Source organism: Gopherus flavomarginatus, chromosome 1 (assembly GCF_025201925.1).
Source record: "Gopherus flavomarginatus isolate rGopFla2 chromosome 1, rGopFla2.mat.asm, whole genome shotgun sequence".
Lineage (NCBI taxonomy): Eukaryota > Metazoa > Chordata > Testudines > Testudinidae > Gopherus > Gopherus flavomarginatus.
The window spans coordinates 249398340-249417307 of NC_066617.1; the positions used below are offsets into that span (position 1 = coordinate 249398340).

General features: G+C 44.4%; 1 protein-coding gene across 5 annotated transcripts; it reads right to left on the minus strand.

Moving 5' to 3' along the window:
- Window positions 1-291: 291 nt before the first annotated feature.
- Window positions 292-18669, minus strand: LOC127043227 (inosine-uridine preferring nucleoside hydrolase-like). Of its 5 annotated transcripts, none has more exons than XM_050937063.1 (7): window positions 18614-18669; window positions 17972-18031; window positions 16416-16606; window positions 9674-9856; window positions 5439-5550; window positions 4842-4978; window positions 292-3472 (listed from the first exon to the last, which is right to left on the minus strand). In XM_050937063.1, exons 3-7 carry the CDS (start codon window positions 16593-16595, stop codon window positions 3122-3124), a joined length of 963 nt encoding a protein of 320 aa, XP_050793020.1. In that variant the 5' UTR covers window positions 16596-16606; window positions 17972-18031; window positions 18614-18669; the 3' UTR covers window positions 292-3121. The 5 variants fall into 5 exon arrangements, with proteins under 5 accessions (XP_050793020.1, XP_050793015.1, XP_050793019.1 ...); XM_050937058.1 differs by lacking the exon at window positions 18614-18669 and adding an exon at window positions 18106-18150; XM_050937062.1 differs by lacking the exons at window positions 16416-16606; window positions 17972-18031; window positions 18614-18669 and adding exons at window positions 13627-13812; window positions 13891-14041.
- Window positions 18670-18968: the final 299 nt, after the last annotated feature.

Below are 18968 nucleotides of genomic sequence, written 5' to 3' on the forward strand. Positions count from 1 at the left end.
TTTTCATTGATTGCCAAGGGAAAATTTCAACCAGAGCCCTATTTCAAAGGCTTTAATTTAAACCTTGTGAAATTAATTATAGTAACTACAAAGAAAACTCAAAGGACATAAAAACTAGCAAGGTGTAAAATTTCACAGATTACGCACCTACTTTTATAGAAATCCACCCCAGGAAATTATGCCTTATGTTAAAATCATTGTAGAATGCAATTCTAATTAAGGAATCACTACCAGGGAGAGGAAGAAGTTTAACAGGGATGACCACAAGACTCATGAAGGGGAGCATGGCTCTTTGCATGAAATAACTGGTTTATTTCACTTCCCATTTTGCACATTCAGGATTTTCCAAGGAGCAAATTAAAATTAGCAGCTGGAAAGGACACAGACAGGTATTTAATATTTTTCTCTACTTCCAAAATCATACATGCTTCTTATACTGATGCATCTGAATACAAAATGTCATTAACATACTGATTACTGATATAACATCTACAGTATTCTTAAAAAATATGAATTACATATAAAAATACAAGTAGCAAATGTCAAGTTAAGTTACAGTAGCATGATTATTTCTGAATATTTGCCATTAAACAGAAACAGCAACAATAATTTAGATGTAAGTGTGAACATTTTTAAAGTTATTCTTTGTGTTTCTTGTTAAAAGTTTAAAAAAAAACTTTGTTTTTGTTCCTGTTTGACAAACAGATTTGATTTGCCCCTCCCTTCCTCAAGAGCATGAATTAGTATTCTATAACCTCCTTGCTTTCAGCAGAATTATGCATTTGTTACACAGCTCTAGGAATAGATTTCGCTAATTGCTGCTACTGAACCAGTATTAAGGCACTATTACAGAAAATACTTAAGCACATCTGTAACTAAAATGATGTCAGTGGTTCCATTGACTGTGATGCTTTATGTTACACACATGCTTACCAAACATGTGCTTACTGAACCATAGCTTTAGAGCATTGGTTTCCAAACTGGTGGGGGGCGTGAAGAAATTCCAAGGTGGGCGCAAGGCTGCCCAGCCCTTGAGCTCCCAGCTGGGAAGGCTAGCCTCCGGCCCCTCCCCTCCTGTCCAGCCTTCCCCGCAGCCACACCACCACGCAGGCAGCACGGCTTGCGCCCACCCACCTCCCAGGCTTTCCAATGAGCCAGTCCTGCCGCTCTGAGCAGCCCAGTAAGGGGGCGTGGAGTGGGGGGTAGGATAAGGGGCAGGAGGTCCCAGGAAGTGGGCAGTCAGAGGACAGGGAGCGGTTAGATGGGGCAGAGGTTCAGGGGGGCAGTTAGGAGACAGGGAGCAGGGGAGTTGGATAGGGAGTGGGGTCCCAGGAGGCACGGTGGGTCCTGGGAGGGAGCGGTCAGAGGACAAGGAGTGGGGAGGTTGGATAGGGGGTGGGGTCCTGGGAGAGGGTGGTCAGGGCACAAGGAGCAGGGAGGGTTGAATAGAGAGTGGGGTCCTGGGGGGACAGTTAGGGGTGTGAGGTCCTGGGAGGGGGTGGTCAGGGGACAAGGATCGGGGGGGGGGGTTGGATGACGATAAAGAAGAGGTGAGGGGCATGAGGGTTTCTTAAAAAACCCTACTGTTAGTCATACCTTCTTGTCAACTGTTGGAAATGGGCCAGCCTGATTATCACTACAAAAGTTTTTTTTCTCCTGCTGATAATAGCCCACCTTAATTGATTAGTCTCATTAGAGTTGGAATAGCATCACCCATTTTTTTTTAATGTTCTCTGTATATATCTCTATAGCTTCCCACTGTATTTTCCACTGCATGCATCTGATGAAGTGGGCTTTAGCCCACAAAAGCTTATACTCAAATAAATTTGTTAATCTCTAAGGTGCCACAAGTACTGTTCGTTCTTTTATCATCTTCTAAATATTTTTTATATAATACAAGATGGAGTGGTATGAAGGTTCTTTGGGTGAGAGTTTGGGATGACCAGTTCGGATGATCACATATTTTTCACAGTGGTAAAATTATGTAGGCAATCCCAAGCAAGTGCTGATAAAACCTTTCTACCACATCATTCTGTATGGACAAAGAAAATCCATTTTACAGGATATGGTATCTTACACAGAGTTTTCTTGTTAGTGTAAACATTCATTGTATTCCTAACCCTATAAAGTTTTCACTACAAAGGGCCAGATCCTCAACTGTAAAAAGCCATTTGGGAAGGTGTAATTATGTTTTGTTCTTAAATGGTAAGTGTTTGAAGCTGCTCAGAGGTTTGAAATATTAGGATAAGTTCCAAGGAGATGGATTAATGGGCCCAGAACAGGCAAAGCAATCAAAGACTCATGACAAATTAATTTAACAAATGGTTCTGAAGCTTCTGAAGTAATTGTTCATTTACTTGTGTCTTCAGGGCTGTTCATTCTGCAGAATCTACAAACAAGCATGCTTTCTTGTTGTGTAAACTGGACTCAGGTTACAAACCAACTTTAAATAAGTTACATAACAGATGTAAGATGATAAACTCATTCACTACATTTCTGGGCCATATTCAAATTAGTAAACTGAAGTTAAACAGTTTTGTTTCTCATGACCGTGGTCCTTCAAATTCTTCTACATCTTCCCTTTTTGAAAATTTTCAAAAATATGTTTTAAATGTTATCATTACATGTTGAGCTCCTGGATCTTAAATAATACTTTGCAAATCCTTAATCTAGATTCTCTAAGTAAAAATTGGTTTGTTTTCCCATAATAATAAAGCAGTGAGAATTAGAACAGTCTATCTTCTCCATCTTACAAACTGATGACAGATCATATTTATATGTATATATTCTAGATTTCAATGCTGTTTCTGTCTACTGAGTAAATGCATGGTAAAGTAGAGTACTGGCCTATCAGGTAATAAGTGCATTCAGAGTTATCTAACAATTAGGCTGCCATTTTAACTTGCACTTTGAATTCTCTCACTACTGTAGATTTAAATGGGTCCTTTTCATAATCACTTGAATGCACTTTGTTGGAAATCTGACATACGAGAAAGTTATTAACTAAAAATAATTGTATGTTGTCTGATAGTAACTATGAATCTAAAGTTATCTGTACCATTGTAACTAGACCTACAGTTCAAAATTAACAAGATTGGGAAATTTATCAGACAGCCAAATGTTATTTTAAAGCAGCAATGAGAAGTCCCTTGAACTTCTCTAAATCACACTTATTAATGACAAAAGCTTTATTTTTCTTCTTAAGAAGACCAGCCATATCCATTACCATCATTCCTCTAGTTAGTGAGCCATTCAGCTCCACACTTACAGCAGTTTCTATGGCTTCTGTGACAAAGCTCTCGTCAATTGCAGCAGCCATAGCATAGGAATCACAAGACACAAATCCTGAAGTCCAGAAGATGTTGCTTGTATTTTCGTGTTTTGGATCTGTGAATTTTATACTGTGCTCAGATATTTTCTGCATGAACTTGGCTTTTTTGGTGTCCTGATTAACCCACTCATGATAGAATTCCTGCACACCAAAAGAATAAAGTTGGCAATTAAAAAAAAGAAGAGAAACGTTGGGATATAGCTTCAAACCTCTTTTTGTGATTAAGGGTATGTCTACATCTACAATTTTGCAGCGCTGGTTGTTACAGCTGTATTAGTACAGCTGTATAGGGCCAGCGCTGCAGAGTGGCCACACTTACAGCAACCAGCGCTGCAAGTGGTGTTAGATGTGGCCACACTGCAGCGCTGTTGGGCGGCTTCAAGGGGGGTTCGGCGAACGCGAGAGCAAACCGCAGGGAAGGAGACCTGCTTGCACGGGGGTTCGGGGAACGCGAGAGCAAACCGGGGAAGGAGACCTGCTTCCCCGCGGTTTGCTCTCGCGTTCCCCGAACCCCCCTGCAAACCGCAGGGAAGGAGACCTGCTTGCACGGGGGTTCGGGGAACGCGAGAGCAAACCGCAGGGAAGGAGACCTGCTTGCACGGGGGTTCGGGGAACGCGAGAGCAAACCGGGGAAGGAGACCTGCTTCCCCGCGGTTTGCTCTCGCGTTCCCCGAACCCCCCTGCAAACCGCAGGGAAGGAGACCTGCTTGCACGGGGGTTCGGGGAACACGAGAGCAAACCGGGGAAGGAGACCTGCTTCCCAGCGGTTTGCTCTCGCGTTCCCCGAACCCCCCTGCAAACCGCAGGGAAGGAGACCTGCTTGCACGGGGGTTCGGGGAACGCGAGAGCAAACCGGGGAAGGAGACCTGCTTCCCCGCGGTTTGCTCTCGCGTTCCCCGAACCCCCCTGCAAACCGCAGGGAAGGAGACCTGCTTGCACGGGGGTTCAGGGAACGCGAGAGCAAACCGGGGAAGGAGACCTGCTTCCCCACGGTTTGCTCTCGCGATCCCCGAACCCCCCTGCAAACCGCAGGGAAGGAGACCTGCTTGATTACCAGAGAGGCTTCCTCAGGTATGCTGCGATAACTGCTTATTCCACGGAGGTCAAGAAAAGCGCTGGTAAGTGTCTACACTTGATTACCAGCGCTGGATCACCAGCGCTGGATCCTCTACACCCGAGACAAAACAGGAGTACGGCCAGCGCTGCAAACAGGGAGTTGCAGCGCTGGTGATGCCCTGCAGATGTGTACACCTCCTAAGTTGCAGCGCTGTAACCCCCTCACCGGCGCTGCAACTTTGTGATGTAGACAAGCCCTAAGTCAAGACTGCCCAGCAACAGAGCACGTACACAGCTTCAGATACAGTTATTTTTACATTCCAATTCAGGGAGCTCTGATTTAGGACCCAGTTCTGTAATCTGATCCATGTGGACATACCCCTGTACCCATGCAGACTGAGTTTCACCAGATTTACCTTTAGCTTTAATTTATATTAAACATTTGGTGTCTTACCCAAGACAATGAACTGCGACATGTAAATTCCCATGTTGCAATATAAGTAGGGCAAGTGAACTCATTTAAGACAACATACGCAGCTTCTGGATCAGTTGCAAAATTGAATTCTCCACAGACTGTAACATTTCCTCTGGCTAACAAAAACATAAACCGAAAAAGTAACTGTTAAGTATATGTGCTTACTTTCTTCAATCGTTTTACTTTTCATTGCCAAAGCTTATAATATTTACTGTGCCTTGTCCATTTTGCTTACCAAAAAATCATAATACAAAAAAAGAACATGTCCAAAACAGATTATATTTTTAGCATCAATATATTATCATAAGAAATTTATTATAAAATTCCAATAAAGATTTAACTTCAAGTTAAGGTCATTAAAAAGGTATTAACTGTGAGTGCAATTACTAAAAATCAAGGAACTCTCACATTATGGCAACATTAACAACCACACCAACCTCATTACATTCATTTGTGTATTAGATTAGGTATGGGAAGTCTAGCAATTGTATAAAAAAGGCCAAACAGCTTCTGAATAAGCATACTGGAGATATTAGTTAAAATGTTTGCCTACTGATCATTTTATAAATTACTTACATTCTACATTTCCTCCCATGATGAACATATTTTTAAGCTTCTGAGGAAATGTTGGATCCAATTTCACTGCCAAAGCTAGATTAGTCAAAGGACCAGTGGCAACTACAGAAATCTACAAAACAAACAAAACACTACTCCATCTCTTTACATGTTACTCCAATGAACATTTTTCTAAGTGGTTTGTTTAAAACATTTGTTTACAGTTCTCTTAAAGCAACACTCCGTGACTTCATCTACTGGTGAATGACTCCTCCCACTTGACAGAAGGATTAGTTACGTTGGGGTTCTTTTGGAACTCTCACAGCCGATGTCTGGGAATCCCAGAGAAGTCACATACTTCTTTTTTCATCTGTAGTTGTTCAAGACATTATGGTATTTTCTTGCTTTTATTGGAATACTGCCATAAAAACTCCAATAGGAGCTATCTATAAAGACTCAGAAGCTACAGCTAGTCCAGAATGAGGCTGTTTATCTGCTAGACGTAGTGAGTTGGTATGAGCATATTGTGCCTGGGCTCCATATGTTGTACTGGCTTCCTATCTGTTATGAGTGCAAATTGAAGGTGTTGTTTTTCACTGAAACATGATACAGCTTAGAAGCTGGACACGTAAGAGAAAAAAAATCTATCTCCATCATTATGACATAAATTAGTTAAGATACTTTTGCTGACAGTCCCTAAAACTACACTTTTGAGGACTGGAGGCAAGATATTTTCATTGGAGAGTGATCTGAACGTGGGTATTTCTACAATGCAATAAAAGACTTATGGCATGGCCATGGCTGGCCTAGGTCACGGGGCTGGGACTATGAGGCTATAAAAGTGCCATGTAGCCGTTCAGTCTCAGGCTGGGGCCCAAGTTCTGAGACCCCATGAGAGGGAGGGTATCAGAGCCCATGCTCCAGCCTGAGCCTGAACAGTTACACTGCAATTTTCAGCCTCACAGTCCAAATTCCGAGACACAGTGCTGCAGGTTTTTTTATTGCAGTATACACAGACCCTGTGAAGCTCCAAGCTCACTCCCTTTGATAAGCCATCAGAAGCAGCATCTACTAGCTTTCAAAAGAGGGAAATCTGTATATTCTTGCACTATTTACCAGCTAGGTACTAAAATGAGGGGCAGAATGGACCCATAGGTGATTTTCTTAAAAAAGTTATCCCTGCCCTCTATTGGTAAGATGAGGCAGAGAAGATCAGATTCCTCAATATTTGGTTGCGGAAACATTACGAGGAGCACTAGGTTTTTAGGTCTTTGGGAAGCAACTCTAAATGGTCTTCCATTCTGGCCAAAAACATTCAGGAAGGTTAAAGAAGGGATTTAAACAAGAGGCAACAAGTTGAATGCTTAAGGCAGAGGACAGTTAGAGTGCGTAAGATGGCTGATTTTATTGTCCAGGATGAGGAAGCATCTGAAGAGGGTGTTTTTCCATTTTAATGCTAGATTAAAACAAAAATAAAATGAGATGATGGCAAGAGAAATTGATTAAATCAGAGAGGTCGGCAACTTTTCAGAAGTGGCGTGCCAAGTCTTCATTTATTCACTTTCATTTAAGGTTTCGTGTGCCAGTAATACATTTTAATGTTTTTTAGAAGCTCTCTCTCTATAATTCTATATAATATAACTAAACTATTGTTGTATGTAAAGAAAACAAGGTTTTCAAAATGTTTAAGAAGTTTAATTTAAAATTAAATTAAAAAGCTGATCTTAGGCAGCCAGCCTGGGGTTCCGTTCACCTAGGCCGGCAGCAGGCTAAGTAGGACTGGCGGCCGGGACCCCAGACAAGCAGTGGGCTGAGTGTCTCAGCTCGCTGCCGGTCTTGGGTCCCGTCCTTGCCCACACAGAGTGGGTACCTACCTTCTCCCTCTCTTCCTCTCTCTCTGCACTGAGCTGAGGGTGGAAGTGCACTGAGCACTGGACTGGGGGTGAAGGAGTAGGCTGGGGGTTGGGGTGTAGCGTCTGGCCAGGAGCTAGAATGAAGGAGGGGGCTCAGGGTTGGGGCAGAAGGTTTGGGTGTGGAGTGCTTACCTGGGCAGCTCCCATTTGGTGGGAGGGGTGCAGATAGGAATGTGGGGGGGGGGGGCGGTGCAGGAGCTCCCATTTGGTGCTCAGGGTGAGGGTAGGGATGTGGGGGGTGCAAGAGTCATGGCACCCCAGACACCCCACACACACACACACACACAGCCCCCTGCCCTGAACCTTGCACCCCCTCCACACACCTCCAGCCCTCTGCCCTGACCCCTGCACCCCCTCCACACATACCCAGCCATCCCACACCCTGACTCCCAGCCATCCCACACCCTGACTCCTGCACCAGCTCACACACCTCCAGCCTGTTCTGACTCCTGCACCCTCCACACCCCATGCCCTGACTCTTGCAGCCCCTCACATCCCCTCCCTGAGCACCGAACGAGAGCTCCTGCACCCCGACCCCCCACATTCCCACCTGCATTCCCGGTCTGGGGTCCTGGCTGCCAGCCCCACTCAGCCCACTGCCAGCCCGAGGTCCCGTCTGCCAGCCCCTTACCAGCCGGGGTCCCGCAGGCCCCACTTAGCTCGCTGCCAGACTAGGTGAACGGAACCCCAGGTCGGCAGTGGGTTGAGTGGGCTGGTGGTGTAAGATCAGCATTTTAATTTAATTTTAAATTAAGCTTCTTAAACATTTTGAAAACCTTTTAACTTTACATACAATAGGTTAATTATATAAATATAGACTTATAGAGAGAGACCTTCTAAAAAGCATTACAATGTATTACCAGCACGCGAAACCTTAAGTTAAAGTGAGTAAGTGAAGATTCAGCACATCACTTCTGAAAGGTTGCCGACCCCTGACCTAGAGGCTGACAGAACACATTAGAATGAGAAGCTAAATAAAGTTTTGCCAAAGGTATACAGTTTAGACAAGGAAAACATATCATAATAACTATACCAAAGATGTATTTGGGAGCATAGGATGAAGACAATATAATCATGAGCAGAGTTCTCTGTAAAACTGAAAATATTAAAAGACAATCCCAAAATGCAAGAAAGATGGTCAATAGGATCCTTGGCTGCATTTGAGGAGAGACATTATGAACTACACAAAGAAAATTAATATCTTAATTTTTCTATGAATTTGAGAAGAGTGTTAGAATGAGACCTGGAAAATCAAGTCGTCAGTTTAGCTACTGAACAGTTACACCATTGGTGAAGAAAGACACTTCACTATGCCGTTCCAACAATGGGCCACAACTCTGACCATCTCTAGAGGCAAGATATTGTTCACAGACTCTATGTCCATTCAATCCTTGGTCTCTGCTGGAACTGTTATCTATCTTGACAATCACTATCAAGTCCAGAGGTGGCTTTTGTGATTTGTCTACTTGTCCATAGGGAATTGGACTGAGCACCAGATCCATTTCATATGGACCGAACACCCATCAAACAGTAATAGCTTTCAAGCACTACCAACGAGGCCTATAATCTGAATTTCCGATAAAGATGAAACACACTATGTCCTATTTTCAGTCCCTCCAAGTCATGCAATCCGCCACAAGGAAAACTATGATATAGAAACACTGAGGCCCCAAAGTGAAGTACCATGATAGTTTGTGGCTCTGTAGGGATGTAAAAATTCTAAAGAAGATTAAAAAAAACAGATAAATTAAACAAAGGCATAGAGGGTGTTAGCTACTATGAAAGACTGATACCTTTGTGCCTACATAGTAGACGTGGAGAAACAGAAGGCGGTAGGAAATCTTATTGCAATAAATACCTAAAAGAGGATCACGAAGACATGAGCAAGGACATCACCTAAAGGACATGTTTGAGGTAAGCAGCAAAAAAGATACAGACTCTCCTAAATATTAAATAAAGATATTATTCCTCTAGGAGAAAGGGAGACGGTAAATCAGTGTGTCAAATTCTTTGCCTCCAGAATTACCTGACTAAAGGAACAATTACTTGGACACCAGTGACTTGGGACTAGATGTTTAATTATGGCTATTCATGTACAGGGTTAAACTGAATGCCAAATTTCAGTCTGAGAAAATTTCTTCCAGCCTCAGTGTACAACGCCATGGACTATCAGGAGAAGGTAGGCGGGTCATCTTCCACTGAAGACTGAACCTCGATCCTCCACTAGGATTAGACAGGCAAAGCAATTTCATATAATTGCAAGGCATTGGCTTAAACAGACTTCAGTCCTGCTTGCTGTCTTCTGTTACTACATAAAAAAAAAGATATAAAGAACACTCTCACCTGACCAGGCTTCTCATTAACAATTCTTAACATTGCAATCACAGCATGTTCTTTCTGTAGATAGTCGTCTAATCTTGGAGCATTTGGAACAGGAACATCACCCAAACCATCTCTTCCATGATACATAGCCCCTTTCACAGGACCACCAAGTAAGGGAGCAGAAGCACCTTCGTAAACTGGAATCTAAACAAGATGTAAGTTGCAAAAATTGAGTATAGCATGGCTGCACATCACCTAAAGGCATCTTGCCTCTGTTTAAATTTATATTATCCCAGTACTACCACCACCACCGTTTTATTTACAGTATTAACCCTGTTGTTACATAAACACACAATCTATTTTAAGGAGCAGATTGTGTTTGGAGCAAGTCTCAGGAGTGGTTTATTATTATTCATGCTGTCTTCTTGTTACTGATTGAGCCCCCCTCCCTCCTCCGTGGCCCCCAGCTCTTCCCCTCCCACCCCCCCATGGTTCTGCTGAGTGCCTCCAGCCTCAGCACGCCGGGCAGGCGGCCCCTCCACCCCAGCACTGGGCAGACGGTTTGATGGCGGCTGCCGATCAGCTATTTGGTGGTGTTCATGATGGATGATGCAATGAACAGGGAGGAACTCCAGAAATTTGGGATTGCTTTTCAAGAGTCCGATAAGACCTACTTTTCCCCCCACCATTGCAGGTGCTCCATCCATTGCAACACTGACAAGTTTATCCAGTTGTACGTCACCTTAGCATTTGTCAGTGCTTTGTCAAGTACATTCTTTATGTCAACAACATAAGTTGTTTCTTTTAGCACTACTAAATTCAACATTATTTCTTTCACAATTACATCTGTGGAAACATAGCGAACAAATATCGCTAGTTGTGGTTTATCTTGAGTATCTGTGGATTCATCGACAGCTAGGCTGAATGCTAGAGAATTCTTTAGATCGTTTTGCATGTTGCATCTGGGAGATCTGCCTCTCCATACTGTGGCGTGAAATTGGAATTTGCTGCATTAGTCACTGAAGTTCTATGTTACTTGGATCTAAAATTGGAATCACTTCTGCAATAATCTTCTTAACAAATTCTCCGTCACAATATAGACATTTAGCACGAGCGATATTCCATGCCATAACAAAACTAGCTTCAGCCATTGTGTCAGCTTCCTTACTGAACACAGAAAGTAGGGTCTATTGAGGCATAATTTTAATGTGGTTAGCTTATTTTTCCTTAATTCTGATCCAGGAGGGTACTTAGATGAAAAGTTATTATGAGTAATTTGAGTAACTGTCCACATGAATTCCACTCTTAGAGACTAACAATCGGTTATTTATTCCCTGGAGGTGGGTATTAGAGTCCTACTTAAATGGCTATAAGACAGCTCTAACAAAACCAACATCTGATGTGGGAACCCTTACTAAGCAATAGTGTCTTGTAAATGTCTGATTAAAGCGCCACATAACTGCTCCTCAAATATCGTGGATTGAGCTTTAGTCTGGCTAGATGGATCTATCCTGGCTAATTCATAATATGACCTTAAATACCTGGAGACCCACTTAATCAGGGGTGAAAAAGGGAGATGAAAGGACTGGCTCATACGGAACTCTGAGACAATCTGGTGAGAAACTTTGAGTGAGATCTAAGAATGACCCTGTCCTTACAAAATACTGTATATAGACGATATGTCAGAAGGGCCTGAACATTCCATTCCCTGCGAGCTGATGTAATGGCCACCGGAAAGGCAGTCTTCACTGACTGGTGGGGAACAAGTTGCTGAGGGTTCAAAGTGGGGACCCATCAACCCTGCTAATAAATATTATATTGCTATACTATATTGAAGTCCCAAAAAGGGAGAGGGGCTCCTGCATTGGGGGGAAAACATGTGAGGCCTTTAGGAATCCTGCTACTGTAAAGTGGGAAAATACAGTATTACCCAGGAGTGAGGGATGATATGCAGATATTGCTGCTACATGGACCTTTATGATCTGATGTAAAGTCTAGACTGTTAAAAGGGCTAGCAAATACTCCACCATTGCTGAAAGTAATGAAGTCAAAGAAGACAACTACCACTGGCATCCCAAGTAGAAAACCTCTTCCATTTAGCCTAATAAGTAAGGTTGAAAGGTTTCCCCTGCTTTGAAGCAGAATGTTTTGAACAGTTTCTTTCAGTAGATACAAACCACACAGCATCTAGGCCCTGGTGGGCAAACTTTTTGGCCTGAGGGCCACATCAGGGTAGGGAAATTGTATGGCGAGCCATGAATGCTCACAAAATTGGGGGTATGGGTGGGGAGAGACGACGGCTCTGGGATGAGGCTGAGGGGTTTGGGGTACAGGAGGCGGCTCCAGGCTGAGACTGAGGAGTTCAGAGGGCAGGAAGGGGATCAGGGCTGTGGCAGGGGATTGGGGCATGAGAGGGGCTGAGGGGTGCAGGCTCCAGGCAATGCTTACTGCAAGCAGCTGCCGGAAGCAAGTCCCCCCTCTATGGGCGCCGCTAGGTGGATCTGCGCGCTGCCCCATCCACAGGCACTACTCCTGCAGCTCCCATTGGCCGAGAACCACGGCCAACAGGAGCTGCGGGGGCGGTGCCTGCAGATGGGGCAGCGTGCAAAGCCGCCTGGCCACACCTCCGTGTACTACATAGGAGCCAGAGGGGTTCATGCCGGCTGCTTCCTGGAAGCCATGCGAAGCGGGTCAAGCATCCAACCCAACCACTCTCTCTGGCTGGAGCAGGGCAACCCCCCAACCCCGCTCTCCAGCAGGAGCTGAGGGCCGGATTAAATGGTCTGATGGGCCAAATGTAGCCCTGATCTAGGCTGTCAGGTGTAAAAATACTGGATCCAGGTGCAAGATCTGATAATTCTGGAAGACTGTGAGGCAGAGCAGGTAAGGTGATAAGTGGCTGCACTGAAAGTTTCATGAAATCCAAACACCAAAACTGCTTGGCCCATACTGGGGCTATCATAACAACACTGCATCCTGCCTCAGTATCCTAGGTATCATAGGGATTGGCAGAAAGGCATACTTCAACCCTGGCATCCAAGGGATGAGAAAGGCATTGGTCAGGGAGCTTTAGCTTGCACCTCTTCTGGAAAAGAAGAATGTCTGACACTTGTTCTGGTCTGTTGCTACTTTTGGGAATCCCAATTTACAAAAGATGTTCTGTAAGAGTGAGTCTTTGCGAACACACTTGTTGTCAGGGAATTGCCTGCTGAGTTGATCTGCCAAAGTGTTCAGAAGGCTGAAAAGGTGCACAGCCACACATGTAACTTAGTTCAGAATATACCTGTTCCATAGTCCTATGGTTTCCTGACAGAGTGAGAATGATCTTGTTCCCCATTGCCTGTTGACATAATCCACAGCTGTGGTGTTGTCTGTCAACACTTGTATTAAGGATTCCCAAAGAAGAGGCAGGAATGCTTTGCATACCAAGCTGACTCTGAGCTCTAAAACATATAATTGGGAGCAAGCTTCCTGAGGGAACCACAAATCCTGAATTTCAAGATCATAATCTGGATCAGTGTTGGGCAACGTGCGGCCCGTAAGCGTAATCTGCTGGCGGGCCGCAAGACAGTGTTTACATTGACTGTCCACAGGCACGGCCACCCGCAGCTCTCAGTGAAGATCCAAGGTAGGCCATCAACCTCCTTTTTTCTTTGGGATCAAAAAGTAATGGGAGTAAAAAGCCACCTCCTGTATTGCTCCCAGCTGTAAAAGGGAGTGTACTTCTCAAACTGATGGTCTTTCATGGGAAGGTTCCCCGAAAAGAGCCAGGAAAGGAGGCAGTAGGAGGGTGGGGAGAAGGATGGGATTGAAACTGAATTAGCTGCTCCTTGGCTACCATCTCTGGGACCCATAAAGCCAAGGTAACCTCAGCTCAAATTTCTCCAAAACAAAAGAGGTGGTTGCCAAGCCGGAGGTGTAGAACAAAAGAGGTTCGCAGATCATCCTGTCAGTTTCTCAACTTTGCATCGCACCTGCTGCCTGGTGGTACCCCAAGACTGTGGGGCAGCAGAGGAGGCAGAGGGTTGTCTCCAGTGGAATCTCTCTCTCTTCATTGGCAGTTCCGAAGTACAATGTGGCTGACTGTAAAACTGGACTGAGGTATGCTGTCTATAGGATGTTGATGCGGCTGCTTCCTTCTTGGGTTGGAACTCAAAGTCCTGAAGAGAGCAAAGTTGGCTTTAAATCTTTTGGAGGCCATGGGGCTTCACCAATGTTGTTGTTGAAAAACTCATTACCCTCAAATGGGAGGTTCTTGTTTGTTGCCTGGAGCTTCCTGGACTTCCTTGAAGACTGAAGTCATAAAGATCTCCTCCTGGCTACTGCAGTAGCTATTGAGTGCACTGTGGTGTCAGACATGTCCAGCATAGACTGTAGAGAAGTACAGACAGTCACCTGAAATCTTTAATGGCAATGGCTGGATAGTTAGCCATCTTCCTCTAGAGCATAGCTGTTAAATACACCTTGTAGCTGAACAGATTGAGCTTTTCTGGATCCTTTTCTCTTGGCATAGATTTAGAAGGTCCATGCTGTTTAGTTCTCTCCTGTAGCGCTGCCACTAGAAAAGAACCCAGTGTTGGATGTAAGCAGAAAATCAAATATGCAGCAAGAACCTGGTGCCCACTGTCTGCTCTTTTTGACATGGACGGGATGGATACAGATGTATGTCAGATAGCTTGTACAGGCTCTAGTAGCCTGTCATTAATGGAAATGCTCATGGTGAGCCTCCCTATTGCAGAAGGATTCAGAATGACCAAGTTTCTTATCAGAGGGGTAGCTGTGTTAGTCTGTATCCGTAAAAAAGCAACAAAGAATCCTCTTTGTTGCAAGTTTCTTATGATTTTCTTGGCCCAATTCCAGAGGTATGTCTCAGCAATTTGGAATGATTTAAATCAAAGCAATTTAAATCAGCAAGCTGGAAACGCTGATTTAAATAATTGGTTTTAATCTTATTTTGCTTTTGTAATTTTTAGTTATTTTCCTAAAGAATGGTTGACTCTCATTGGTTGATAACCATTAAAACATGTTGATTTGGAATGAAATACAGCCTTTACACTAAACTTGGTACTACTTTTTGCTAACCAGGAGGCTATACTATGCATGCTCAAGTCAGTAAATGTGTGTGTGTAACAAGTAATCTTAATTTACAATTATTCAGATTCTTATTGTTTACATTTTTCTTATGTTAAGAAATGTCATTCATCTTTTTTCTTTACTAGAGGATGAATAAATTTTTACCTGTGAACTGTATCAATTTGAATGGAAATTCAAATTCCATTAAAAATGCACAAAACAGCATTTTAAATTATTTTATTACGAAAACTAACAAATGTGCTAGATATGTGAGGGAAAAAAGTAAATTTATCAAAACATGTTTTAAATTTATAATTGTTTTATTAAATGAAGCATTATCTGTAGCTAGTGAATTGATCCTAAAATGCTTCCATGTCTCTCAAGATTTTAGAACTCATCCTCTCATACCTATGCTAGCTGCCACAGGAAGTAAGAAGGAGCTGAACGACAATTGGGTCTACTCCACCCTTTATGCCCATTAGGGAGGAGATGGAAGGGGGCACAAGGGCACCCGAGGCACAGCATGGTCTCAATTAACACTGCTGGCCAAAAGAATCCAAATCTCATGGGCATAGATGCATGCACACAGTGTATGGAATCCATGTAGACAATCACTTGAAGAAGCAATATTACAGGATCAATTTCAAAGAATATCCTAACAGTGATCAAATCAGTGGCACTAAAATTGCAGAGCCTTTATGAAAAGAGCAGAAATTTCACATCAGCCAGGAAAAATAGAAATGCAGGGAAACCCTGCTATAATGCACCCCGCAATAATGCGATTGTAAGGTGGCTCCGGCCGCCCCAGACCAAAAAAAAAAAAAAAAGCAGCTGGAGCCCTGTGGAAGCACAAAAAAGAAAAAAGAAAAAACCGCTAGAGCGCTGCCGAAGAGCAATAAATAAATAAATAAATAAATAACTAAAGCGGACGGAGCACAGCGGAAGCGCAAAAGAGAAAAAAAAAGGAAAAAGAAAAAAACCACCAGAGCACCGCTGAAGCGCAAAAAAAATGGCTGGATCACCGCCGAAAGGCAAAAAAGGAAAAAAGAAAAAAAAAAAAAAAAAAGAGGCTGGAGCGCTCCCAAAGGAAAAGACAAAAAAACAAAAAATGGAATGTGCCTTTCCCCCTGCCTCTTCCCCCCTACCCCCGCTTACCCTTTTGGTGAGAAGAGCCATTCTCCTCCCCAGCTGCTCCTCGCTCTTCCTCTGCCCCTTGCACGTCTCCCCTGCTCTCCCCAAGTGTTTCCCTCTCTCACTGCATGGCTGAGAGGCCCGCTGCTGGAGCTGCACCCTTTCAGTTACTGTTATGGGCAGTTTGCAAATGAAAGTAGTTCTCTGCCCAAGAGAAATTGACTGGCTTGAAAGTGACCAGCTTGAAATGGTAAACCCCGCTATATGGCGATCCCGCATTTAGCGCGATCCAATTTTTTGGACCCAATCATCGTGTTACAGCGGGGTTTCACTATACCTATAAGATTTTTTTTAAAGGATCTAGGAAAATTACTATTATTATTCCTGGGATTGATATGGTGAGACAATAAACAAGACAAAAATTATCCTACATCAGCAAAGAAATTAATTATGGAGTACAAACTATAAAAGGTGATCCTAGCCTACGCGAATTGATGATTTTTAAGCAAGACCTGACACAAAGATAAACCCTTTCACATACATGTAAGAGACTGATTACCTCAAGCCTATTACAAACTTGTAGTACACGAAGTACATTTTTGCAGACGTTTTCCAACACTGTGTTTCCATAACAGCAAGTAATTCCCAGGATTTCAACACTGGGAGATGCCAGCGCCATCATTATGGCTTGAGCATCGTCGACTCCACAATCAACGTCAATCAACAGCAACTTTGTCATTTTTGAAATACCTACAAAAAAAAGTTACAAGCAGATTAGACAACTAACCTAATAATTAAGTTTAAGATATGTTGTCAGTAGCTACCTTTGTGGTACTCTGCTCTTGTTTGATGATGATAACAGTCGGCTGTGTGCGTGTTCCCTCTGTGTGCTGCCCTGGCTCTGCACAGATAGCTGATGCAGCAAACTCTGAGAGAACTCCCAAAGACCACAGACTCTAGTAAGATACGAAGGAACCCGAGCCAGGTTTATTGTCAAACGAAGCACAGTAATAGTTTCCTATAGACTGTACAGGACATATTACGAATATGTGCCCCCTGCCAATGGAGACAGCTCAGTCAGTGGTAGGACACTCCACTGCTCCTTAGGCTGGACAAAGATGTGCACTCCGGGACCTACTTTTATACAGATTACTCATCCCTTCTGACTTATTGAGGTACAGCCCATTGGCTCATTAGGGTACTGTCTCTCCCTTCGATCATGTTGTTTCAGACAAACAGATCTATCCATCATGCTGTCCTTTTGACCCTGTCCTTAAGATGCACCTGCCTGTTCCTTGATATGTCTATGGAGTGTCCTGGTATTGGGATGTTCAGGTGCCGTCTTGGCACAAGTTCCTCTTATTAGCACTTATATGTGAAAGCATCTGCTGCTAACAACCTTTTTCTCTCCAACTTCTGTGACTGGGGCCTGCTTCAGGCTCACAGCCCAGCTTTTGCTTAGTAATGCCTGGAAGTACTTTGGTTCAGGCTTCAGACTGGGCCTCTGACACAAGAGTTTGTTTCAGGGCCTCATCTTACTAAAAGATACAGTAGGTCATGTGGAGAAAACATATTCTAAAGATATGGCTACAGTTTAACTGGGTTTCAGTTCAAACACGAGGTTATTTGCCAAAACTTTTTTCTACAGACTTTTGTTTTATTTCAGTTTACATCTGACTTCTTTTTTGTAATGTTTTATGTAACATAAATTTCACCCACCTCTATTTTCAGAGAAAATGTCAAGAATCACTGATTTGTAAATCAACAGGAACCTAAAAATGAGTGGTTAACTGGGACTTTTGAGAAGTTTTCACATGTTAACTATAACATTTGTGCAGTGATTTAAAAAAAAATTAAATGTACATGTTTATATACACCCAATTAAAATAATTGGGGATATTGTAAATTACCTGCCAAATACCAGTTTATATTAAAATTGAAATGATTTCTTAATCCCTATGAAAAAGCTAGTAGTTATGCACACTCCTTGTGACAGTCAAGTAAATTATAATCTGGGAGGTGGAGACAATACCCACATGGGCGGGAAGGGGAGCATCTGAAACCAAGGAAACCAGCACACAATTATAGGAGCTGGGCCACAACTTTAACACTTACCTTCCTCAATGCTTCCTTCCCAGTTAGAAAGCAGTGTATGCTCGTCTCCACTGCAATTATCTGAAATGAGATGAGGAAATATTAGCCATACTCACAGAACAGCAACCACTGTCTGCTAACTTAAACTCTTGTACCTTCATGGGCACCAGCTTCACGTTTTCACTGGAGGTGCTCACCCCTGCCCCTCCCTGCTCTCCCCCAAACCCTTCCCTCGGGGAGCCGAGCCGCTGGGTGACGTCCGCGTCCCACACACGTTGCGGCCAATCGAGAGCCGCCTCCGCCGGACGGTCCCGCGCTTCTGCTCCCTGCAGTGGGAGAGCCGAGGGGGCGGGGGGGGTCCTCGCGCTAACCTCTGGCCGCGCCCTGCTTGCCCCGGGGGCGGGAGTCGCGCGGATGCGCGCGCTCTGCGTGCAGGGGGGAGGGGCGAGGGGGTGGCTGGTTGCGCGCGTGAGCGGTGTCCCTCGGGGCCCCCCCCAGCGCCTGCCGCCTGCTCGGGGGACCTGCTGACGTGTGTGAAACAGCGGGGGCGGGGGCAATAGGAGCCCACATAAACAAAAGACCCCGCGTCAAGGGCCGCCGCTCCGCGGAGCGGGGGAGGGGGGGGCTAGTACGGGGAACTGAGACACCCCTAACGACACAAACCGCTCCCGCGGCCAGTTCCCCACTTCGGGGGCACTGAGCGGGCTCTCTCGAACTGCGCATGCCCAGTAACCTGTGCTGTTGCCACTGTCCTCACGTCTACTTACGATTTGCTGCCGGGGGGCGGGGCGGGGCGTTAAAAGCATTAGGGGGCAAATCGCAGCGGGGAGCTTCGGGGGGGGGCAGAAATTTACTGGCGGGGGTGGGGGTGTCAAGCTGCTGCAGGTAGCGACAGAAGAGGAATATCGGGTGAGAGGTGGTAGCTGGGGGTGAACGGGGCGGGGAGATGTTGCTAGACCCTGCGGAAGAAGCAGATCATGAGTGTTTTCGACCAAAACCCCCATCCCTACCGCTTTGC

Bases quoted from the DNA above. Each gene is read 5' to 3' on its own strand.
- LOC127043227 (XM_050937063.1), bottom strand. From the start codon at position 16,595: ATGACAAAGTTGCTGTTGATTGACGTTGATTGTGGAGTCGACGATGCT. The intron at 9,857-16,415 runs GTAATCAGTCTC...CATCTTGTTTAG, and splicing joins AAGTTTGTAATAGGCTTGAG to ATTCCAGTTTACGAAGGTGC. The intron at 4,979-5,438 runs GTAAGTAATTTA...TGTTTTTGTTAG, and splicing joins CATGGGAGGAAATGTAGAAT to CCAGAGGAAATGTTACAGTC.